This window comes from Micromys minutus (genome assembly GCF_963924665.1).
Source record: "Micromys minutus genome assembly, chromosome: 16".
NCBI classification, from domain to species: Eukaryota; Metazoa; Chordata; class Mammalia; order Rodentia; family Muridae; genus Micromys; species Micromys minutus.
This window is the reverse complement of record NC_137985.1, coordinates 33263510-33289681: the sequence shown is the minus strand read 5'-3', so window position 1 is coordinate 33289681 and position 26172 is coordinate 33263510. Positions and strand designations below refer to the sequence as shown.

At 37.9% G+C, this 26172-nt stretch overlaps 2 protein-coding genes across 2 annotated transcripts; both read left to right on the top strand.

Moving 5' to 3' along the window:
• Positions 1 to 726: 726 nt before the first annotated feature.
• Positions 727 to 1662, top strand: LOC308431203 (olfactory receptor 8G50-like; the record flags this gene model as incomplete). Its single annotated transcript, XM_080930566.1, has 1 exon — positions 727 to 1662. One exon carries the CDS (start codon positions 727 to 729, stop codon positions 1660 to 1662), a length of 936 nt encoding a protein of 311 aa, XP_080786692.1.
• A 14858-nt stretch (positions 1663 to 16520) lies between these two features.
• Positions 16521 to 17465, top strand: LOC308431092 (olfactory receptor 8G18-like; the record flags this gene model as incomplete). Its single annotated transcript, XM_080930443.1, has 1 exon — positions 16521 to 17465. One exon carries the CDS (start codon positions 16521 to 16523, stop codon positions 17463 to 17465), a length of 945 nt encoding a protein of 314 aa, XP_080786569.1.
• Between the last annotated feature and the right edge of the window lie 8707 nt (positions 17466 to 26172).

Genomic DNA, 26172 nt, shown 5'->3' with positions numbered 1-26172 from the left:
TGAAAACAAAGGCAGCCAGAAATCTGCTTTGAATCTCCGGCCTCAGCTTCATTACATCTGATCTGGACAGAGTATTCCAGGCAGAGAAAGAGTGACCTTACATAACTCTAATTTTAGGTAGTAATTATTATTTGTATATTCGTTAGAATTTAATATATATAAGAATACATAATTTACAAATAGAATTTTTTCTTTCTTTCAGTCCTATCACGTTCCTTAAAACTGTATCTTGTCTCTTCATTGCCAAAATTAGCATCTGTATCATGAAGCTGAAAAACCATGAATGGGGTGGAAAGGCTTTTTTATTGTTGCTATTAGTATTTTCCCCTCTATAGAGTGTATTAGTCACTGATTATTATTGCTGTTGTCATTATCTATTATCTCAACATATCAAATTTTATTTTTCTTTTGGAGTCCTAATATGATTACAAGTTGTACATGGAAACCCATTGAAACAGTCAAGTTTTCAGAGTAATTGCTGTGTGATTCAGACATAGATATTCCGTACTAAAACTCATAGAACAGAGTATAAGTAGGTGATTGTCCTGTCTGATGTTTGATTACATGCCTCATGTGTTTAGGTCCCAGGGATCTGAGTAATTAATAAGGAAGTGGAGATACCTGACAGAAAAGATGAGTTCTATTTGAAACTCTATAATGTAAAAGTTCATTAAGCACCTATCTTTAAAAACTTAAATCTCTTTCAGCACAGAGGCTCAGCAGAAAATGGCAGAAGGAAATTTCTCCATGGTGACTGAATTTGTTTTCACTGGATTAACAGAGAAGCCAGGGCTGCAGCTGCCCCTGTTCTTTCTTTTCTTAGGAATCTATGCAGTCACGGTCCTTGGGAACCTGGGCATGGTATTGCTCATCCGGTTCAGTCCTCACCTGCACACCCCCATGTACTTCTTCCTCAGCAATCTGTCTTTTGTTGACCTCTGCCAGTCCAGTGTCATCACGCCCAAAATGCTGGAGAAATTTGTAGTGGTGAAGAGCATCATTTCTTATGCAGAATGCATGACTCAGTTTTACTTCTTCGATGTTTTTGCTGTTTCAGAGTGTCACATGCTAGCTGCCATGGCCTACGATCGCTATGTTGCCATCTGTAACCCCTTGCTGTATAATGTCACCATGTCCTACAAAGTGTGTTCCTGGATGGTAGCAGGGGTGTATAGTGTAGGCTTGATTTGTGCCACCAGTGAAACGGTCTGCCTGATTAGACTGCTTTTCTGCAAAGCTGATGATATTAACCACTACTTCTGTGATCTTTTACCACTACTGGAACAATCCTGCTCCAGTACTTTTATCAATGAAATACTAGCATTGTCCTTCAGTTCATTTAATATTATTGTCCCATCTCTGACCATCCTCAGCTCCTACATCTTCATCATAGCCAGCATCCTCCGCATTCCTTCCACGGAGGGCAGGTCCAAAGCCTTCAGTACGTGCAGTTCTCACATCTCTGCTGTTGCTATCTTCTATGGTTCCCTTGCATTTATGTACTTACAGCCATCATCAGTCAGCTCCATGGACCAAGGAAAAGTGTCCTCTGTGTTTTATACCATTGTTGTACCCATGCTGAACCCCTTGATCTACAGCCTGAGGAATAAGGACGTCAAAGTTGCCTTATATAAGATTGTAGGAAGAAGACAATTCACGTGAAATGAAGAATTTGGTTGAGCAAACTTTTACAGTAGAAGAGATTTTTGAAGTACACAGTGAAGACACACAATGTATCCTCATGAGTCATAGGTTTTATAAATGCTTAGTTAATTTGAATAAAACTACAAGGGCAGGACTGGACTCTGCAGATGGAGTCCAGTGCCTCTCTGGGGTGCCCCACAATCTGCCTGCATGGAAGTGTGTATATTACTTTTAGATAGGTTTTTAAATTGCACGCATATTCATAGCGTTATTTTGCTTTCTAAGTCTGGAACATTGTTATTTTTAGGATATATTTATTTTGTTAAATAAGAGAGTAATACGTTTTCACAAACTTTTGGATTACATAATATTTGAATTCTTGAATTTTTAAATTAAGTGTACTGGTGGTCACAATTTTGAAACTATGGCTTTTACGTGAAGGGTTGTAACCATTTGAAATATAGATGTGCAATCTTACTTTTTTACCATACTCATAGAAATATGATTGAGTACATGCATAATTAACACGAGCGTTTTTATTTGCAATGGTAGACTGTATTGAAAGAGACTGGATTCTTTATGCAAATGGCGGCAGGATTCCTTGTGGCAGTTTCAGGATTACATCACTATCTTTGTTTCCTAAACCACTTTTGTATCTTTCCCATCCTCCAAGAAAAGCTTATTCATTACTTCTTTTCCTCATAACATTGTTGTGCTGAAGACACAGCTCAGAGATTGAGTGCAAAGTGTTCTTGCAGAGGAGCCAGTGCTGGTTCCCAGTCATGATGGGCAGTTCACAAACTCCTGTCCTTTCAACGCTGTCAGATCCTCCAGAACTGCCCCCAAGTCCACAAACCCATTCTTGATCAAACATGCCCATGCAATTAAAATTAAACTAACATATTTTCAAAATGAAATTATTTTAAGTTACATTCATATCGGCCACTTAGTCACAGAAAACCGGTAACATGGGAACATTGTTTCCTGACTAATGACCTCTGAATTTACTGCGATCCTGAAATAATGGATTACACAGGGTGGGGGCTTTTCTGACTGTCTTAATCATCTCTGAATTTTCTGCTTCGTTCTGTTGTCTGTCTCTGAGATAAGATGTCAGTTGTGACTTCCCTGTCCTTATATTTACAGATGGTATGTATTTAGTCAGTGATTTTTATCCCTGAACTGCTCTGGCCTCTAATTCCACTTTCTTTGCTTTATCGCCCCCTGGTGGTTGGTGAAAATTTCCATCTGCGCGTTAGGAAAACAAAAAACAACAAAGGAGAATATCAACCACAAACTCTCTCTTGGTCAAGGGTCATTATGGCTTTAATAATTTGACAAGAAGGAATAGGGAAGGAAGTTGATATTCAGATTCCTTGCAAAATTTTAAAGTATGGATATTCCTCTATAAATATTTATGAAGAGCACTTAACTAATATTTTTTTTCCCAACTTGAAAATAAAAACACAGAGGTAACAGTTTAGTGTTTGAAAGGTCCTACTAGATTTTTAAACTACAAAGTGCTTTCCTCCACATTAAAGTCTTTTCCATAGAATTTCATAACTTATTTTATTTTCTTCTGTATTTAACCCACACTACTTTATGACAAATGCTATTCACAATAATTTAATCTCACTTATCTAGAAGGATCATTTGTTACAGCAGATGACATTGAAGTCTTATAGCTTCCTTCTCTGCCGTCTAAAGCATACAACAATCGCATTTATTGAGTGGTTTAAGTTATTCTCCAGTAGCACATAATCTTTCCTTTTCTGTATAATGTTAATGAGGTACTTTTACCAGCCCCCTTTAATACACCTTTCATTGTAAATCTTGTTGAAGTACCTGCTTTTCAGTGACTAAGTCTAGTGACAGGCACCTCTTAAACAGCCCTGGCCATCCCAGATTGCTCTTTCTGTCTAGTTTCTTCTAACTCCCTGTTCTCTCTGTCTCCATGTGTCTCTGTCTGTCTCTGTCTGTCTCTGTCTCTGTCTCTGTCTGTCTGTCTCTCTCTCTCATGTCCCCATTTCAAGATGTCTTTTTGGTCGCTTTGATCCCCCAGTAAATCTATTATGTTAGGTCTGCTTTTGAAGTGACCTCTTAGTGGTACATCTTGGCCCCCAACCTGTCAAGGTACTTTTCCAGCACTTTATCCCAAGGCTTCTAGTTTTAGTTGCAGAATATTCACCGTACAACTGAATCGCATGTTTTTATGTAGATAAGTGTGGAGTGAAATAACAATACTAAAAGAATTAGTAAGTTTTATACCTAGAGGCTCTCATATGGCTTGAATGGGAATTCAGTAGTGTCTTTGAGACTTTTGCAGCTTTCGTTGGCTCTTGTTCTTAGCTTGATATGCAGAATTCCGAAAACTAAACAATCACCCCAGCTATTCCCAATGTACTGATTTGGGGTTCCTGCCTTCATAATTTGAATAAAGAAATCCAATCATCCATAAAACAATATCTAAAGGCAATTAAACAGTGTCAGGAGAATTATTCTTCCCCAAGAATGAGCACTCCCTTTATCCAATACTAAGTCACCGCTACTAGAAACACTTGCCAGCAACATGGAGTAGACTATACAAGTTGTATTTATTCATCTACTTGCTTATACGAATGTGCAACAGTGGTAAAAAGCGAGTATGCTGCAATTTTCAGAGGTGCGGACATCATACATAGAATGGGTTAAAGGAAGAGTTCGAGAAGAAAGTATGCAACTGTGTCTTAATTTAATAATAATAATAATAATAATAATAATAATAATATAAAAGAAATTCAGGGACCACATGGAAGAAAGGTGAGCTTTAGAAAGAAACATATTTCCTCACATGGGAAGCTTTAGAGAAAATAAGTTTGTGCTCCTATAGAGCAGCCAGAGTTTCCAGGATTGAATGACACTTGAGTAAAGGTCTTGAATTAATAAGGCTTTGTGGAATAAAGGGATGGAAGGGAAAGGGCCTGGGCAATCTAGTTCTCATTCCAGATGGTTGCAGTCTACATCTAGTGGTAATGTGGCAAACTACTTTCCCTGAGGCTTCCAGTGTCTGATCTTGTGACATCCACCTCTCTCTCCCTCTGATTCCGTTTTCAGAGCAGGCAAAAGTCAATACCAGAGGAATGTTTTTTTTTCTTGCCAAATAGCAGCTTTGTAACCTAATTTAAGAGTTTGTTCTATAATGTCTGATCCTTGTGAAGGTAGGTAGTGATGAGGTTGGATGTCAAGTACCACCTGCTCATGGCAACATCTTCTGGAGGATGATTTTCACGGCAGTTTGCTTCTCTGCCAGGTCTCACCATTCTGTTTTCACACCATCCACTGTTCTATCATACTCCCATGTGAATTTCAGATAATTGTCCCCTCTTTCGCTCCTTGGTATACAGTAGACTTATTATCCCCACTCTTCCTCCTTCATTGGGTTATACAAAGGCCAACAGTTTTTCATCTTTAAACTAAGTCCCTCATAAAACAGAGACTATAGACAAATTAAAGTCTAGTTCTTTCCTGAATACAATATAAATGTCATGTGGCACAATTCCCAGTAAAAATAAAGTACATTAGCACAATCTTCCCTGGCCACACTTCCATTGGCATTCTGGTATTCAGAGACCCTGTCATAATCACCTTGCCTGCAGACCTCTGTGTCTCAAGTCCACACCTCCAAGCTCTTGCAAATCCTCATCTCAGACCCATTTCAGTGCTAATCAGATACCTGGACCATTAGCCTGCTCTTGATTCTGTATTCTTGGCTTCTACTTTATGGTTTTTTACTCTATAGAGAACCCACAAAAAAGGATACTATCATGACTGCCCTACAAAAGACCCAATAAGCAGCTGAAAGAGTCAGATGTAGATATTTTTGCCCAATCAATCAACAGAAGCTACTGACCCCTGTGGTTTAATTAGGAAAAAGCTGGGGGAAGCTGAGGATGAGGGTGAGCTTGTAAGAGGATCAGAAGTCTCAATTTACCCTGACCCATGAGATCTTTCAGACAATAGATCACCAACCAGGCAGCATATACCAGCTGATAGAAGGCCCCCAACACATATAGAGCAGACAATTCTCAGATCTGGGCTCAGTCATAGAAGATGCACCTAATCCTCAAGAAACTGGGGGCCTCAGGGACTTTAGAGGTCTGGCTGAGTGGGTTGGGTGCAGACAACCTCCTGGAGACTAGGGGGCCGGGAGGGCATGGAGGAGGTATGGGATGTGGAAGAGTCAAAGGGTGGGCCAAGAAAGGAGTAAAATCTTGAGTGTAAAAATAAAAACTAACTAAAAAAAAATGAAAGAAATGAGGAATTTTTTTGTTTTGGGTTTCAATCTCTGAAGAGCACATGTTCGCCTCAAAAAGTATTCCTGGTTCTCAATAGCATTTAATGGTTCTCTTTACTTATTTATCAATATATGAATATGCTTGTAGGAGGCTTATGTACTACATCAATGGATATGTAAAGAACATCAAAGGAAGGAGATAATGAACGCTGTGGATGAACAAATGTGGTGTCACCACAATATTTGATTACACAAAGTCCCAGTGGCCACTTTGAAAATACGGTCTATTATACGGCTCAGGATACTTTACTATAATTTAATCAATACTGAGATTTAGTACATCATACCAGAGAGAAAATATGAAGATTTAACTGGCTCCAAGCATCCATCTCTGTATTGGTCAGGCTCTGGCAGAACCTCTCAGGAGACAGCTATATCGAGCTCCTATCAGCAAGTACTTCTTGGCATCAGCAATAGTGCTTGCGTTTAGTGGCTGCAAGTGAGATGAATCCTCAGGAGGGTCAGTCTCTGGATGGCCTTTTCTTCAGTCTCTGATCTACTCTTTATCCCTATATTTCCTTTAGACAAGAGCAATTCTGGGTTAATAATTTTAAGATGGGTAGGTGGTCCCAGCTCTCAATTATGGGCCGTGCTTAACCTCTAGATATGGTCTCTACAGGTTCTCTCTCCCCTTTGTTGGGTAGTTCAGCTAATGTCATTCTTGTTGGGTCCTGGGAACCTCTTGCTTTCTTGGCATATAAGACTTTATGGTGGCTACCCACATTTCCCCATTCCCCACTACTACAGATCTCTGTTCAATTTCCTGACCTCTGTATATCTTCCCCACCTCCTTCCACTCCTGATCCTGCTCTCTTTTCTCTTCCTCTCCTTTCTCCCTCTCAAGTCCTTCCCTCTACCTCCCACAATTATTTGGTTCCCCCTTTTAAGTAGAACTGAAATATCTATACTTTCATCTTCCTTCTTCTTGAGCTTCATATAGTCTTTGAGTTGTATCATGGGTATCCAGAGCTTTTTGGCTAATATCCACTTATCAGTGAGTATATAGGACTGAAGGAGATGAAGGGGTTTGCAACTCCATAAGAAGAAAAATAATGTCAACCACGGAGATTTCCCAGAGATTCCAAGAACTAAAACACCAACCAAAGAGTACCCATGGCTGCAGCTATATATGTAATAGAAGATGACCTTATCTGGAATCAATGGTAGTAGAGAGCTGTCGTCCTGTAAAGGCTAGATGCCACAGTGTAGGAGAATGCTATGTCACTGAGAAAGGAGTTAGTGGGTGGGTAGAGGGGCTCCTCATGGAAGCAGTGGGGAGAGAGGATCAAATAGGGTGTTTTCAGAGGGGGAAATGTAAAGGAAACCAACCTTTGAAACATAAATAAGTAGAATAACCTCCATCCAGAGGAATTAACTGTATCTGTGAAGGAAAGAGTATTTATGATTAGGAGAATTATGTTAAGGCACATATAAACATATTAGACTAGAATATTTTAATAGTAGCTTTTCAGGAGCACAGGAATAAAACCAGGGTTCAGAAAAAAACCAGTGTAGTAGAGACTCTTTATTAGAGTAACCTGATAGGACCAATAAAGTTCTTTATTGGTACTATGTCTCAATGCACAATGAGAAACATAATTTAATTCCCATTATCATAAACTTTTGCATAGTCCTTTCAACAGACATCTTCTGTATACATCTACAGAGTGAAAAATCAATAGGACAGAGTAATAAATGAAATGAAAATATTTGATCCCTGTAGGATGTCTTCATCTCAGCATCCTAATTAAAAAACAAGCTGTTCAGTTGACCTGCTTTGGGCCAAATCATATCTACCACCTCTGTGACATTCCTGCAATTATTATTATTATTGTTCTTTAATTGTCGTTTGCAATCCAGTTGTTCTCCCCCTCCTGGCCTGCTCTCTGGCAGTTAAAGGTTGGAAAAAGACTTTCCAAGCAAATGTTCCAAGAAACAAGCTGGAGGGGCCATTCTAATATCAAATATAATAGCTTTACAACCAAAAGCCATCAAACTGATAAAGATGTGGAGAGCATTTTTGCTACCTCTAGTGGTGGAAAATCTTACTTTACCAGGACATTCTAAAGCTGACCAAGGCAGGAATGTGGCTTTAGTGCTATGCCCAGGAAAGGCCCAAACTAAGGACATTTGCATCTGAAGTTCAAGGCAGAACACTTGGAATTGAAGCCCAGGAAGGTACATTTGCATTTGAAACTCAGGTTGGAACACTTAGAAATGTAGCTCAGAACAGGGGAGAGTCAGGATGTAGGGTTATAAGATCAGCAGTGTCTTTGTCTCTTGGGATCCTCTTTTGTCCCTGATCTTCACACTTGGCCTCCAGAAAGATGTTTACAGGATCTTTGATAACTTGCTTGTTCTCTGACTCAACTGATATTATCTTAATGCATGTAATTAAATTGGTTTAAAAGAGGACTAAATAAATAAGGCTTGGTTTTAGCCTCAAGACTAGCTAAAGTCACATTACAATTTTGACTGTCTCTTTTTTTCTTTCAATCCTCACTCCGGCCCTGGGGAACCTGTTATTTGACCGAGCTGATATCGGTCAGAAGAACACTTTATACTAATCAAGAGAAAAATCTATCAAGATCAACTCTCAATCCTGAACATATACCATGCAAATACAAGGGCACCCACAGTCACAGAAACTCTACTGAAGCTCAAAGCATATATACAATAAAGACAATAATAGTGGGAGGCTCCAATACCCTATTCTCATTAATGAACAGATCATGGAAGCAGAAACTGAACAGAGACACAGTAAAACTAACAATAACAACAAAAACAACAAAAAGCATACATACAAATGGAAGCCGAAGAATGTTAAGGAAGAAATAAAAAAAGAAATCAAAGACTTCTTCGAATTTAATGAAAAATAAGGCACAACATACCCAGACTTGTGGGATACAATGAAAACAGTGCTAAGAGGAAAACTCAGCTTTGAGTGACTCCAAGAAGAAACTACAGGAGCATATACTAACAGCTTGAAAGCACACCTGAAAGCTCTAGAACAAAAAGAATAAGATATACCCAAGAGGAGTGTGAAAGGAAAAGATGACGGGGCACCACTGAAAGGAAAAGTCACCTCCCACCAATGTTGTGAAAAGATGATGTCCTGGGTTTCGTCACCAATGTTAGGGGAAGGATGAAGAGAGTAGGGGGCATACAGCCCATGGAGGTGCGGCGAGGCCTGGGGGGCCAATGTTGGGAATCCCTTCCCCCTGAGGGACCAGCCATACAACAGTGTAGTACAGAATAGAGTTAATTCAGGTCATGGGAGAGTTAAGAGGGTAGTAGAGGCAGAGAGAGGGAAAGAGAGAGAGAGAGGAGAGAGAGAGAGAGAGAGAGAGAGAGAGAGAGAGAGAGAGAGAGAGAGAAAGAGAGAGAGACAGAGACAGAGAGACAGAGAGACAGAGAGACAGAGACAGAGAGACAGAGAGATGTAGGGAGCCGTTTGTGCTGCACCCAAACATGGTGCCGGCTTCCCGCCGAGAACTCAGCAAACAGAGCTGTTGCCCAGCCAAGAGACTTAATGCGCATGCACAACATAAGTCACAGCCCACTCTTGGGGCACGTGATTGAGCTACAGGAGGATGCACCAATCAGGTAGCAAGACAAGTCTCCTAGGCATGTATAGCAGTGCATTTTCTCCCCCACGTGAGGAGAAGAGGACGACAGTGGAGAGATTGCGGGAGACCCCACGTGGAGGGATGGCGGAGAGGCACCACGTGGAGAGAGACTCGGTAAAAGAGATCGCGGGAGGTCCAGCGTGGACAGAGACTGGACAGAGAGATTGTTCGTGGGGGATTGCGCGTGAGAGGCCGTCTAGACAGTAGAACTCGGTAGGGAGTCCCCAGCTCAGAGACAAGTTTCCTGCTCAAGAAGCCCCTGCTCAAAGTGCTGTTCAATAAAGGTTATCCGCAGAAGAAGCTGTTTGTTTAGTTGCATGCCTGTTCCTAGCGGCGGGAAGCGTGGGCGCGTGACAGAGAGAGAGAGAGAGAGAGAGAGAGAGAGGAGTAGAGGGTGGCCATGAAAACATGGAGGGAGAGAGGGGAAGGGAAGGGGAAGAGGAGGGGTAAGGTGGGAAAGCAGGGCTGCAAGAGGCCAAGAGGTCTAGAGAGGTAAGAGAGGCCAAGAGAGAGAGAGGAGGGGGCAAACAGCCCCTTTTATAGTGTCAGGTCACTGGAGCGGAGCATACCTGGCTACTGCTAGGTAATTGAGGGGTGGGGTTTACAGAGTCAGAGCAGATGGCAGGAAATAATCAAACTTAGCTGAAATCAGCCTAATAGAAACAAAAATAACTATACAAAGAATCAACACCAGTAGCTGTTTTTTTGAGAAAAATCAAAAAGATTAATAATCCTTTAGCCAGATTAACAAGAGGGCAAAGAGAGTATCCAAATGAACAAAGTCAGAAATAGAAGGGGAGACATAACAACAGGCACTGAAGAAATTTGAGAAGTCATCAGATCTTATTACAAAAGCCTATACTCAACAAAACTGGAATTAGACAAAATGAACAATTTTCTAGACAAACACCAGGTACCAAAGTTAAATCAGGATCAGAAAGAAAAACATCTAAACAACCCCATAATAGAAGCAGTCATCAGGTGAGTCTGGTGCAGAATTCTATCACACCTTCATAGACAACCTAATACAAATTCTTTCCAAGCTATGCCAAAATAGAAAGAGGAACACTAACCAACTAATTCTTTGAAGCCACAAGTATGTTCATTCCTAAACCACAAAAAGACCCAACAACGAAATAGAACTCCAGACCAATTCCCCTCATGAACATTGAGCAAACATTCTCAATATAATTCTTGCAAACTGAATCCAAGACCAGATCAAAGAGATCACTAACAATGATCAACTAGGCTTCATTTCAGAGATGCAAGGATGGTTCAGTATACAGAAATCTGTCAATGCAATCCACTATATAAACAAGCCCAATAAAATAAAACCACATGATAATCTGTTTTGAAGCAATCCTACTAAAATGAGGACTACACAAGGCTGCCACCTTTTCCCCTACCTATTCAATACAGTACTTGAAGTACTATCCAGAGGTATCAGACAGCAAAAAGAGGCAAAAAAATACAAATTGGAAAGCATAAATAGGCTGAGAAAAAAAAAATCAGAGAATCAGCACCCTTCACAATAGTTACAAAGAATTTAAAATACCTTGGGGTGACTCTAACCAAGCAAGTGAAAGATCCGTATGACAAGAACTTCAAGTCTCTGAAGAAGGAATTTGAAGAAGACCTGAGAAGTTGGAAAGATCTGCCATGCTCATGGATTGTAAGGATCAACATTTTACAAATGGACAACATATTTAAAATTTTGCCTAAACCAATCTACAGATTCAATGCAATCCCCATCAAAATTCCAACTCAATTCTTCATAGAGTTAGAAAGAACAATTTGCAAATTCATCTGAAATAATAAAAAACCCGGAATAGCAAAAACTATACTCAATAATAAGAGAGAGAGAGAGAAAGAGAGAGAGAGAGAGAGAGAGAGAGAGAGAGAGAGAGAGAGAGAGAGAGAGAGAGAGAATCACTCTTCTTGACCTCAAGCTGTATTACAGATCAATTGTGATAAAAATTTCATAGTATTGGTACTGAGAGAGGCGGGGAGTTGAAGACCTTGAATTGAATCCATATATTTATGGTCACTTGATCTTTGACAAAGGAGCTAAAAACATTCAGTGGAAAAAGAACAACCTTTCAATGAATGGTACTGGTTCAACTGGCAGTCAACATGCAGAACAATGCAAATTGATCCTTTCTTATCTCATTTTACCAATCTCAAATTCAAGTGGATCAAAGATCTCCACATAATACTAGGTACACTGAAAATAAAAGAAGAGAATGTGGGGAAGAGCTTAGAACACATAGACTCAGGGAAATTTTTCCTGAACAAAACACCAATGACATATGCTCTAAGATCAAGAATTGACAGTCCAGACCTCATAAAATTGCAAAGCTTCTGTAAGGCAAAGGAAACTGTCAAAAGAACAATCCAACAAACAACTGACTGGGGAATATCTTTACCAATCCTACATATGATACAGGGCTAGTATTCAATATGTACAAAGAACTCAAGAAGTTAAACTCTAGAGAATCAAATAATTCTATTAAAAATGGGGTACAGAGCTCAACAAATAATTCTCAATGGGGGAATATCAAATGGTTGAGAAGCACCTAAAGAAATGGTCAACATTTCTAGTCATCAGGGAAATGCAAATCAAAAGCACCCTAAGATTTCACATCACACCAGTCAGAATGGCTAAAGTAAAAATTTCAGGTTACAACAAGTGCTGGTGAGAATGTGGAGAAAGAGGAATACTCCTAAATGGTTGGTGGGATTGTAAACTGGTACGACCACTCTGGAAATCAGTTTGGTGGTTCTTCAGAAAATTGGACATAGTACTACATGAGGATCTATACCACTACTTTTTGCATATACCCAAAAGAAGCTCCAACATCCAACAATGACAAATGTTCTACTAAATTCATAGCAGTCTTATTTATAGTAGCCAGAAGCTGGAAAGAACCCAGATATCCTTCAACAAAGAAATAGATACAGAAATTATGGTACATATTTACAATGGAATACTACTATTTAAAACAATGGGTTTATGAAATCTGTTAGCAAATAGGTGGAATTTCTAGCTATCATCCTGAGTGAGGTAACCCAGTCACAGAAGAACACTCATGGTATGTACTCACTGATAAGTGGATACTAACCCCAAAAGTTTGAATACCCATGAAACAATTCACAGAATTTATGAAGCTCAAAAAGAAGGAAGGCCAGAATGTGGATGCTTCAGTCTTTCTTAGAAGAGAGAAGAAAACACTTATAAAAATGAAGGGACAAATAGAGGAGCAGAGATTGAAGAAATGATCATCCAGAGACTTCCTCACCAGTGGATCCATTCCATATGCATCCACTAAACCCAAGCAGTATTGCTGATGCCAAGTAGTGCTTACTGAGAGAAACATGATATGGATGCCTCCTCAGAGGCTCTGCCAGAACCATACTGATACAGAGGAGGAATCTTGTAGCCAACTGTTTATTTGAATATGAGGACCCCAGTGAAGGAGCTAGAGAAAGGAATGAAGGAGCTGACAGGGTATTCAACCCTATAGAAAAACAAAATCATCAACTAACCAAAGCTACCACAGTTCCTAAGGACTAAAACACCAACCAATGAGGTCACACAGAGAGACCCAGGGCCCCAGGTGCATATGTAGCAGAGGATGACATTGTCTGGCATTAGTTGGAGGAGAAGCTTTTGGTCCAGTGAAGGCTCTTTTGTTCCTTTTCCCAATGTGGGGGAATGCCAATTTGCTGAGGTGGGGGAGAGTGGTTGGGAGAGGGAGCACCATGATGGAGGCAATGGTAGGGGGAGAGGGGATCTGATTGGCAGAAACATCTGTAATGATGGCTGGCAATTGTAAACACAGGACTCAGGAGATAGAGACAGATTGCTAGAGCTGATTGGCCAGACAGATTACTCAACCTGGTTCACTCCAAGCCAGGGAGAAGCCTTGCATCAAAAAGTGGGTAGCTTAAGTAAGAACACCAGAGTTTGCTTCTCTTCTTCAGATGCTTGTGTGTATATGCACATTTGATTTCATTTCATGCAATCATACACGTTTCAAAATAAAGAAGGCTTCTTGGTACATTCATCTGGGCCTTTATTTCATCTACTTTTCCAGCTGTTGTGGGAGTCCAAAATATATAAATTACAGATTTGTATTCATGAAAAGTAAATTGGTTTATTATTTTAAATTTTGTATTCTTGTTTTCAGTGAGGCGTAGCTGTCGGAATGCTTCTGGTTCCTAGACCAGTGTATCATAATTTTGCATAGAACCAATAAAAATGTCTATAAGCTTATATAGAGAATATCCATTAAAAATGAAAGTCTACTAAGATTTCTTTTGTTAAAATGTTTGTTCTGATACAGATGATCTCTGTATATAAATCAGTACCACCAATGTCTAAAGTTTGGTGATAAAAATATATTAACCAGCTGGGGAATGGATTTGCTTCTTTTTTCTGTAGTAGTTTCCTCCATGAGATTTGGGAATCCTTAGAGACTGTGATGCCGTGATATTTGGAGCTGGCATATATAAGTCTAGGGTACACCTTCAGAGAATAAGAGGCAGAACTGGGCAGGAGACTGGGAAAGGTGAGACTTTTGCTAACTCTAGAGCTGAGGAAGTTCTTGGAGATGTCAGCTTATCATTAAATCAACTTGAAAACTAGATCTGAGACTGAGATCTTACTCTCTCTGCACTGATGACTGTAGGTTACTTGGGACATGTGACCCCTGCATCGATATTCATGATTTTGCAGGTGGCAAGTAATATTTGGTCCTGAGACATTGGAAAGAAGTAGGGTGAGTATGTTCATCAAGAAATGTGATTAAATGTGATGAAAACTGACAAGAAGACCAGTGTGAAAACTCAGGAAAATAATCCCAGCTACATTTATTAATTCAATTGTTCAGAGAGCAATGCTCAAAGCTTATAGAATGTATCTGCTAATTTTTAACTTTTTCAAGGTACTGTTCATCACCTGCTTTCTGTAGCAGCTCACAAGTTAATTTTTTTTACTATCCACAAGAACATTCCAGACAATTATGATGAAATGGAGAATGTTTTTGTCTTTTAAATTTGAAAGGAGGTTTAAAGAGAAGTAAACATTTATAATAAAATTGAGAGGAAAATTTGAATTGTTCTCTCCTCATCTCTGACTGAAAATATTTTATGCTCAGGAATCAGGTTCCAGTTTCCCTATTTTAATTAGTATTTTATGTAGTTAAATGTCTTAAATATAAAACACAAAATAAAGCTCTTTTTTATGTTACTTCCTTTAGAATATAGTAAAATCATAACAAATCACCATATTACTTAAGAGAAACTAGTTTCTGGATGATTTTTATTCTGCTCTTCTTCAAAAGGAGGAATCTGGGCTGGAAAGATGGCTCTGACATTGAGAGCAGGAACTACTCTTCCAGAGGTCCTGAGTACAATTCCCCAGCAACCACCTGATGGCTCACAACTATCTGTAAAGGGATCTGAAATACTTTGTGTGTGTGTGTGTGTGTGTGTGTGTGTGTGTTTGTGTGTGTGTGTGTGTGTGTGTGTGTGTGTGTGTGTGTGAAGACAGCTGCAGTGTACTCATATAAATAAAAATAAATCCTTAAAAGGGGGAATCTGTTGTTTAACTCATAAGCTAGATGCCATGCAGCTATGTGTTCATGAACATGTACTTAATGGTATTATCATTACAGCCTTTTTAATTTAATCTAATGGCTCCCAAATGCACAATTATTTTGATGTTTTATAATTCTACAGTTTTGTCTTTAATATTTTAGTCATTTTAGGTCTTTACATACTACCAGAAAATATTTATTTTCATGAAATTTGACATACATTAAGAACTCTATATTAAATACATTTTAAGACATGAATGAAAACTTTGAGACTATTTTAATCATAAAAACTACAAGTCTATCTACAATAAAACATGAGTTCCAAATATAATGTAAATGGCACTGGCTCAATGTAACAGAGTACAGAATGTGGAAAGGTGATATACTATTTAAAGTTAGTGAGCCTAGAAATAGAACAGAAGCAGCTTTTTAATGTGAAGTTGGTATCAAGAAAAGCTAGAAATTAAACTGGAGCTGTTCTGTGAAGATTCAGTTCTCTCATGGGAATAATGCTAAAAATCTAAACAGGAAATATAATAATTTCTGCTTTACTTTATCAACATGTTTACATATTTACATTGCTTAACTTTTATCAATGTTGCGGTCATCTTAGGGGACTTTCATGAATAACAGTAGTGAAAAATACATAAATTAATATACATTTCATGTTCATATTTGTTTTAAATTTGATTGAAAAGTAGCCATATACATTATTCTCTTAGGAAATAAGTCACTAACTGGGATACTTGTAGCAAATGACAGTGCTCAAATAAATACATTTTAAAGTACAGGCTGAAGCTATATTTAAAAATACAGTGGTTACTCTAGTAGTCAATTAACATACATGTTTGGAAATTTCAAGACTAAAGGTATTTTAGGGATTATATAGAAAGTCAATGTCTGGAAAAAAAAGGTTCATATATGCCCTAGAAAAATGATACTTTGGATAATTGTTCACTGTTTTTTATGGAGAGCTTGCATCCTCAAAACTATATGTCACCCCTCCTCACTGATACCCACTTCAAGTGGCACCATAGAGACAGTGTTTGAATTTATACAAATTTTAACAACATGAACTTAGTGATAGTATTTTATATTAAATAAATCCTTAATTTTTAAGGACATGTTTAATTATTTAATATTAATTAATATTAAATAATACATTTTATTTATTTAGTTAAAATAATTACACAAAGAACAAAGTTGTTCTAAGAAGAGAAGTAATTTATATGGGGATCTTGTATACATAGAAAAGAAAAATAAAGTCACTTTAACAGTCTTATGATTTTTTGTTTTTACTCTTTCAGGATCTGAATGGAGGACATGACAGCAGGAAACCATTGCACAGTGGCTGAGTTCTTCTTGGCTGGGCTCTCAGAGAACCCAGAACTTCAGCTTCCCCTCTTCCTCCTGTTTATAGGAATCTATATGATCACTGTGGCAGGGAACCTGGGTATTATCATACTGATTGGGCTCAGTTCAAACCTGCACACACCCATGTACTATTTCCTCAGCAGTCTGTCCTTCATTGACTTCTGTCAGTCCACAGTTGTTACCCCTAAAATGCTGGTGAACTTTGTGACAGACAAGAACATCATCTCCTACCCTGGGTGTATGACTCAGCTCTACTTCTTCCTCATTTTTGCAATTGCAGAGTGTTACATTTTAGCTGCAATGGCCTATGACCGCTATGTTGCCATCTGTAACCCCTTGCTTTACAATGTAACCATGTCCTATCAGATTTACATTTCCCTAATTTCAGGAGTGTATATTATTGGTGTGATCTGTGCATCAGCTCACACAGGCTTAATGGTTAGAATTCGATTCTGCAATTTCAACGTGATCAACCATTATTTCTGTGATCTTCTTCCCCTCTTGAAACTTGCATGCTCAGATACCTATGTCAATGAAATGCTGATTCTATTTTTTGGGACACTGAACATCTTTGTTCCAATCTTCACTATTATCACTTCCTATATCTTTATCATTGCCAGCATCCTCCGTATTCGCTCCACAGAAGGCAGATCTAAAGCCTTCAGTACTTGCAGTTCCCACATCTTGGCTGTTTTTATCTTCTTTGGATCTTTAGCATTCATGTACTTACAGCCATCATCAGTCAGCTCCATGGACCAAGGGAAAGTGTCCTCTGTGTTTTATACCATTGTTGTACCCATGCTGAACCCCTTGATCTATAGTCTGAGGAATAAAGATGTCACTGTTGCATTGAAAAAAATTATTGAAAGAAAAGCATTTATGTAGTTAGAATTAATGTGAGGACTATTTTTTAGAGGAAGATTTTCTGTAAATATGTAGTTTGAATTGATAATTATCTTAATCTACTTGTCAATTTTAATACACATTTTAGGACACTTTCATAATGTTTACTATTATAAATTTCAAATTCAATTTTCTACATACATATTATCCAATATTCTTTTACAGTCAACAATATTAACAAATAATAAAAATTATGTTTCTATATGCCCATGTTCAATAGCCCCTCATATTGTTTACATATATATTTGTATATTTTCATACCTTATAAACATTCATTTAAAATAAACTTAATTGCAACAAAATGATACTTTTTAAATTTTCATTTTTTTATGAGAATCTCATATTGAAGTCCCATAATTACACCATTCCTCCCTTCCATTTTCTTTCAGCTATTTCCTCATTCCCTCTGCTTTTTTTTCTAGAATCAATTGCCTCTGTCTCTCTATCACTCTGTCGCTCTGTCTCTCTCTCTATCTCTGTCTGTCTTTTTCTCTTTCACTCTACAGCATAGAGGACTGATGCATATCAGATTTGATTTTATCATTCTTTAAGTGATATAGATTCATCTAAGAGTAGGATCCCTTGAAATTTCCCTTGTCCACATTGGTATGCCAACTGCTATCACTTCTGGTTCTGTTTTAAGGGAACTACATTTTTCAAATTTCATGATGCTACTTTCCTGGCATTCATAGATGACAAAATATCACTGCAGGTTTCCTTGTCTTCTTGCTCTTAGGACATTTTTACATCTTCCTCCTAAATGTTCCCTAACACTGAGGTACAGTGGTTGTATTGTAGATGGAGAAACTGTGACTTTTCATCCGACCAGCAGAGGGGTACGATTTTTAAGTAAACATAAACTAATAAATCTCCCTATGGCTTTTTCAAAGGTATTTACTCATATTTATTTCTCTTCTGTACTTCTCTTTCTTCATTGATCTACTTCCCTCGTCTCCAATGAAAGCATCCCAGTTTTCCTATTTCTCCCTTCATCACATCTAATGATCCACTCTAAAACTTGGTGCCCAACGCAATCATCAATTATTTTTTTCTGGTTTCTGCAGTAACTAGTTTGTTGTCATGCCCAAGGATTTGGATTTAGGCATCCCTAGTAAGAGAGAGGCTGTTGTGTTTTTCTTCCTTGCTCTTAATTGCCTCAGTAAAAATTGTCTCGTTTCATTTATTTAAACGGAAATTTCAAGATTTTATTTTTCTTTTTATCTACACAAAGTACCATAGCATATATAAAGGATTTTTTTAATTGTTAACTCATCATCTGAGGATCATTTATGTTATTTTCATTTCCTAGTTCTGATGAGTATTGTGCAACAAACATGGGTGAACAATAATCTGCAGTGCAGAATGTAAAGACCCTTTTGGATATAGGCCAAGCAGTAGTATTGCAGGGTCATATGGTAGATTATTTAACATTCACCAACCTACTTCTAAAGTGTCTGCACCAATTGCAGTGCCATCAACAGTGAAGGAGGGTTACCCTTTCCTACATCCTCCCCACATTTATTGTCTTTTCTTACTGTATTTTATTCTGACTGGGCTGAGTTAAGTTTCTAAATTATGTATTTGTTTTTGTTTTTATTTTTTTGCTTATTTTTTTTTCTGATTCTAATTTCTATTTGTCAAGCTGGGATGTTCCTAATCACATTCAGGAGAAAATTGTGCTCTTCCTCATTTCAACCATTCAATAAAAATGCTCATAGACACTGCAGAAGGAGTATTTCTATTTTGGTTCTGAATATAATAGCTGGAAGTAAATACTACTCATCGTAAAGACAGTAAAAAATAAGAATTCCATTGAGTATTGGATTACAAGGCTTTTTATTAAACATTCATTTGACTTCAGCTTGTCTCTTTCCTTATATTTCATTAGAGACCCATTGTAAGGATAGTGGGCTGCTTCTAGCTAAGATAGTATATTAAAACCTACTTTTGCATAATGCAGTGAAGAGCAGTCTTGGTGAAGAGAAACAGTCTGTATCCCAAGATAGAATGCCTTGAAAGGTTTCTGTAGATCTAATTTTAATAATATTATTCAAGAATGCACAATAACCTTTCATTATAATTGATATGTAATAGGAAGAACATACTTTTTATGGAATTATCTTTTGAAGCATTTACACACACATAGAAACTATTAAAACGTATTTATAAAAATAAACATGACCCACTCTTTTCAGTGATTGTGATGTCCAGAGAGGGAGATCATGAAAATATTAACATATACATTAGATTGATTCTAAAATAAGAAATTGAAACACTACAATGAGAAAGAAAAATGATGCCAAAGAAGGAATAGCATCATAAAGAAGACAGGAGCTAACATATAAGGGTACTCAAACACTATTACAGAAAAAAAACAGTTTATCAAATATTTGATAATTCGATACATAAAGTAGATTGTTTTCATAGGGCCTCTGACCTGTCTAGAAAGAGATCCTTGATTTAATTTTGGTGCGAGATATAAGTTTCATATTGTATATAGCAGGGCTTAAATCTAAATGGAAAGTGGTTGGTTTTCTGGGTATTTTCATGTCTGTTACACCAGTGGGCCTGTCTAGTTATGATTATTGTTCTTGTATCTTAAGGGATTCACAACAAGGTAACATAGGGCAGCATGCTACAGCTGGGATGACATGTGTGCAAGCCCAGCATAGATAAAATCTCAAAATGGAGATCAGATGTGAGCATAAATATATACCTATAGCTAAGGAGGTATTGGTAGTGAGTAGCTCCTGGGAGAGTGACCGTCACATTTTTTTGAGTGTGTAACCACTAATAAATCAAACATGTTCCAGTGGAATGCCAAAAGCCAAGAATGTGCAGTCCAGGAAAGTTGGACTTGATAGGAGGTGGAAAAAAGAAGGTACAGCATTTCGTGGGTAGGAAAAGGAATAGCCCTGGAAAGAGTGAATAAAGAATGTGAATATTATCAAAAGACATTGTACTCAATTCTCAAAAATATAATGAAATATTTAGACCTTCAATGGTACAAATTAGTATGAAAGAAATTTTTTCACGTTTTACTAACTTAGACACGAATAAAAAGTGACTTTATATAATCTTAAGGTAAAACTTTCAAAGTAAAAATTTTGTGACTCATACTATCTAAGTACATTGGTAGATATCAAAGAAGGTCAAAAAGTTCAAATCCCATAATACTATTTTTCCTTCTCTTTCATCCATCCAAAACCTTCATACACTTCTGTTTCCTATTTTTCAAATCTATGGCCTCCTTTTCCTCCCAATAAGTGTTCGTAACTACATATATGTATTAGATCTTTTGTTTAAATAAATTAGATATTTTATTCATTTACACTTCAAATGTTCTCTTTTCCTGATTCCCCCCACCAGAAACCCCTATCCTGATCCACCTTTCATGCTTCTATGAGGTGCTCCTCTACCCACCCATCCACCACCTCTAGCCTCCCCAAATTGAGGTTCACCTACACTGGGATGTTGAGCCTTCACAGGACAACGGATCTCTGTTCCCATTGATCCTCAAAAAGGCCACCCTTAGCTACATATGTAACTGGAGCCTGAGTCTCTCCATTTGTACTATGTTGTTGGTGGTTTAGTCCCTGAGAGATCTTCAGGATCTGGTTGGTTGATATCGTTGTTCTTACTATGGGGTTGCAAATCCTTTCAGCTCCTTCACTTCTTTCTTTAACTCCTCCATTGGGTTTCCAATGCTCAGTCCAATGGCTGTCTCCTAACATCTGCCTCTGTATTAGTCAGGCTCTGGCAGATACTCCCTGTAGACAGCCAAATCATACTCCTGTTAGCAAACACTTCTTGGCAACCACAGTAGTGTCTGGGTTTGGTGTCTGCATATGGGATGGATGCCCAGGTCGGGCAGTCTCTGTAAGGTGTTTCCTTTCTTTTGTGCTCTATACTTTGTCTTCATATTTCTTTTAGACAGGAGCAAGTCTTGGTTAAAAATTTGGAGATGAGTGAGTAACGTCTGGATATGGTCTCTAATGGTCCTCCCTCTACTTTTTAGGTTATTTCTTCTAATCTCATCTCCACTGGGTCCTAGAAGACCCTTGCTTTCTTGGCATCTGGGCCTTGCTGGTGGCTACCCACAGTTTCCTATTTCCCTTTGCTACACATATCTGTTAAAATTCCTTACCCTCTATATATCATCCCAGTTTCCTCCCATACATGATCCTGGCTCACCTTTTTCTCCCTCCCTCTTCTCTTACTCTTGAAGTCAGTCCCACTCACTGCCTCCTGTGAGTATTTTTGTTTCTCTTTCTAAGAAGGAGTGAATCTTCAACACTTTGGTCTTTTTTCTTGGGCTTCATATTGTCTGTGAATTGTATCTTGGGTATTCTGAGACTTGGAGCTAATATCCACATATCAGTGAATGCATACCATATGTGTTATTTTGTGACCAAATTATCTTACTTGAGATGATATTTTATATTTCTATTCATTCACCTAAGTATTTTATGAAGTCGTTGTTATAATAGCTGAGCAGTACTCCATTGTGTACCACACTTCCTGTATCCATTCCTTTGTTGAAGGACATCTGGGTTCTTTCCAGCTTCTGGCTATTATAAATAAAGCTTCTATAAACATAGTACATAATGTGCCCTTGTTATATGTTGTAGCATATTTGAGTGTCTGCGTAGGCTTGGTATAGCAAGGTCTTCAGGAAATTTTCTAAGGAACTGCCAGCCTGATTTCCAGAGTGGTTGTATCAGCTTGCAATCCTATCAACAATGAAGAGTGTTCATTTTTCTCCACATCTCTGCCAGCTTCTGCTGACAGCTAAGTTCATGAACTTAGCCATTTTGCCTGGTGTGAAGTAGAATCTCAGGGTTGTTTTAATGTGCATATCCCTGATGAATAAGGATGTTGATCATTTCTTTAGATGCTTCTCAGGCATTTGATATTCATCATTTGAAATTTTTTTGTTTAGCTTTGTACCTCATTTTAAAAATACAGTTATCTGGTGCTCTGGAGTCTAACTTTAGTTCTTGGTATATATTAGATATTAGTCCTCTAGCAGATTTTGGATAGGTAAAGATATCTTCCAAAATGATGGTTACAATTTTGGCATATTGGCAGTGTCCTTTACCTTACAGAATCTTTTTACTTTTACAAGGTCCCATATGTCTGTTGTTAGTCTTAGAGCATAAGCCATTGGTGTTCTTTTCAGTGAATTTTGCCCTGTGTCCATGTGTTCGAGGATCTTCCCCATTCTTTCTTCTATTTGTCACAGTGTATGTGGTTTTATGTAGTGGTCCTTGAATCACTTTGACTCCAGCTTAATACAAGGAGATAAGAATGAGTAAATTTGCATTCTTCTTTTTTTGTAATAGCTATGTATTTTTTAAATTAGATATTTTATAATTTACATTTAAATATTCCCTTTCTCAGTTTTCCCTCTACAAAGCCCCTATCACAGCCACTCTTATCCTGCTTCTAGGAGGGTGCTTCCCACCCACCTACCCACTCCTGCCTCACCATCCTAATATTCCTCTACCCTGGGTCATCAAGCCTTCACAAGACCAAAGACTCCCCTCTAATTGATGCCAGATGAGGTCCCTTTGGTTCCTTCAGTCCAGCCTCCTTTATTAGAGTTCCTGTGATCAGTCCAGGTGCCTCGCATACCTGCATGTGGTCTTCATATTTTTTTCAATTCAAAAAGAAAAGCCTCTTTTTTGTTGTCTCCTCTCTTCCTTTCTCCAACATGGAAGTACTGCCTACTCCTCACCTTTTGATTGGTCCCTTGAAATATTTTTCACTGCCCAGTCACAGGTCTTGCTTTGTCTTGTGCCTGCCATCACCTCCATATCAACCACCATTTACCCTTTCTATCTAATTAATAAAGATAACGTTTTTCTCAAATAGAAGCTGAGCAAAACTATTATCATTTTTTAATTTACACCTAACACCAAGTCCATCATTTTTGTTAATTAAATAGTACATTTTGTTATCTAGTGCAATGTAAGAAATAGCTTAATATCTCTATGTTATGTCTTGATAGTCCCCTGTTACCAACATGTAAGAGCATCAGTCTTCAGCCTTCTAGTGAGGAATTTGATAGAGTTTAATGACACAGGAAGTAAGTATTAAGAACTAGCTTATTCTGTCTCAGCAGAACTAACCTGTACCAACCTGTACGTTGTGTCTTCTAAAGAACAGAAGTTTTGTAGGAGAAAAAGGCAATTTATGCCCAGTGGCTACTTAGTCACAACATATTACCTCACCTGGAGGGAGAGACACTTAATTACTTCTTTAAATCCACAAAAAGGGAGGTATTAGGAGCACATATGTCTCACAAATGATATATTAAATGTCACATTTTGTGGATTTCTGACAGCTTTTGAAAACCATCTTAAAAAAATATGGATTATTGTCCATTACCTACTCTTTTTTTGAACTTTATTTTAAAAAACAAAGATAAAAGAAAAAAATTAAACATTTTTGCATAAATGTATACAAATGCATTTTTGTTAGTGCTTGGCTTTTTTTTCTTGTTTTTAAGGTTTGATACTCTGCATTAAGTTCTTACTAGTTACAATGAGAAAAAAGTACATGTAAAACAGGATGTAACCCGGAATTAGTCAATCTTTTCTTGATGTGTAAGGACTGAGCATAATGGTTTGATTTGTTTGTTTTGCTTTGTTTTCTTTTTTTCTTGAATATACACAGTCTGAGAGTTGTTTCTGGGGCAGTCCGAGCATTAGAGGCTAGCATCCCACTATCATTGACTGCATATTATGTCTGTTCTTTTGTGACTGGGTTATCTCACTCAGGATGATATTCTCTAGATGCAACCATTTTCTTAAGAATTTGGTTAAGTCATTGTTTCTGATAGCTGAGTAGTATTCCATTGTGTAAATGTACCACAATTTTTGTATCCATTCATCTACTGAAGGACATCTGGGTTCTTTACAGCTTCTGGCTATTATAAATAGAGCTGCTAAAAACATTGTGGTGCAGGTGTCTTTGCTGTATATTGGAGTGTCTCTGGGGTATATGACCAGAAGTGGAATAGCTGGATCTTTAGGTAGTATTATGTCCAATTTTCTGAGGAATCGCCAAACTGATTTTCAGAGTGGTTGTATCAGTTTATAACCCCACCAACAATGGAGAAGTGTTCCTCTTTCTCTGCAACTTCACCAGCATCTGCTGTCATCTGAGTTTTAGATCTTGGCCAATCTGACTGGTATGAGGTGGAATCTCAGGGTTGTTTTGATTTGCATTTCCCTGATGGCTAAGGATGTCAAGCACTTCCTTAGACGTTTCACAGCCATTCCATATTCCTCAATTGAGAACCTTTTGTTTAGCTCTGTACCCCATTTTTTAATAAGGTTGTTTGATTCTCTGGTGTCTAGCTTTTTGAGATCTTTGTATACCTTGGATAATAGGCATCTATCTGATGTGGAATTGGTAAAGATCTTTTCCCATTCTGTTGGCTGCCGTTTTGTTTTCTTGACAATGTTCTTAGTCTTACAGAAATTTTGCAATCTCATTAAGTCCCATTTATTGATCTTTGACCTTAGAGCTTGAGCCATTGGTGTTTTGTATAGAAAATTTTCTCCTGTGCCTATGTGTTCTAAGGTTTTCCCTACTTTTTCATCTAATAGTTACAGTGTATCTGGTTCAATGTGAAGATCTTTGATCCACTTACACTTGAGCTTTGTACAAGAAGATGAAAAAGGGTCTATTTTCATTCTTCTGCATGCTGAGTTCCAGTGGGACCAACACCATTTGTTGAATAGGCTGTCCTTTTTCCATTGAATGTTTACTGCTCCTTTGTCAAAAATCAGGTGACCTTATGCATGGGGCTCATTTCTGGGTCTTCTATTCTATTCCATTGATCCACCTGCCTATTTCTGTACCAGTACCATGCAGTTTTAAGCACAATTGCCTTATAGTATAGCTTGAGGTCAGGAATAGAGATTCCCGCAAATGTTTTTTTGTTGTTGAGGATGGATTTTGCTATTCTAGGTCTTTTGTTATTCCAGATAAAATTGCACATTGATTATCCAACTCAATGAAGAACTGGGTTGGAATTTTGATGGGGATTGCATTGAATATGTAGATTGCTTTAGGTAGGATGGCCATTTTTAAAATGTTGATCCTTCCAATTCATGAGCATGGGAGATCTTTCCATTTTCTGAGATCATCCTTCTTTAGAGGTTTGAAGTTCTTGTCATACAGGTCCTTCACTTGCTTAGTTAGAATCACACCAAGGTATTTCATAGTTTTTGTGACTCTTGTGAAGGGTGTTTTTTCCCTTAATTTCTTTTTCCACATGTTTGTCCTTTGAATATAGAAAGACTACTTATTTTTTTGAGTTAATTTTATATCCAGCCACTTTGCTGAACTTGTTTATCAGCTGTAGGAGTTCTTTGTTGGAATTTGTGGGGTCACTTAAGTACACTATTATGTCATCTGCAAAGGGTGATGTTTTTACTTCTTCCTTTCCGATTTGTATCCCTTTGATTTCATTTTGCTGTCTAATTGCTCCAGCCAGGACTTCCAGTACTATGTTGAATAGGTAGGGGAAAAGTGGGCAGCCTTGTCGAGTCCCTGATTTTAGTGTGATTGCTTTAAGTTTCCTACCTTTAAGTTTGATGTTGGCTGTTGGTTTGCTTTATATTGCTTTTATTATGTTTAGTTAACTACCTTGGATTCCTGTTCTTTAGAGGAC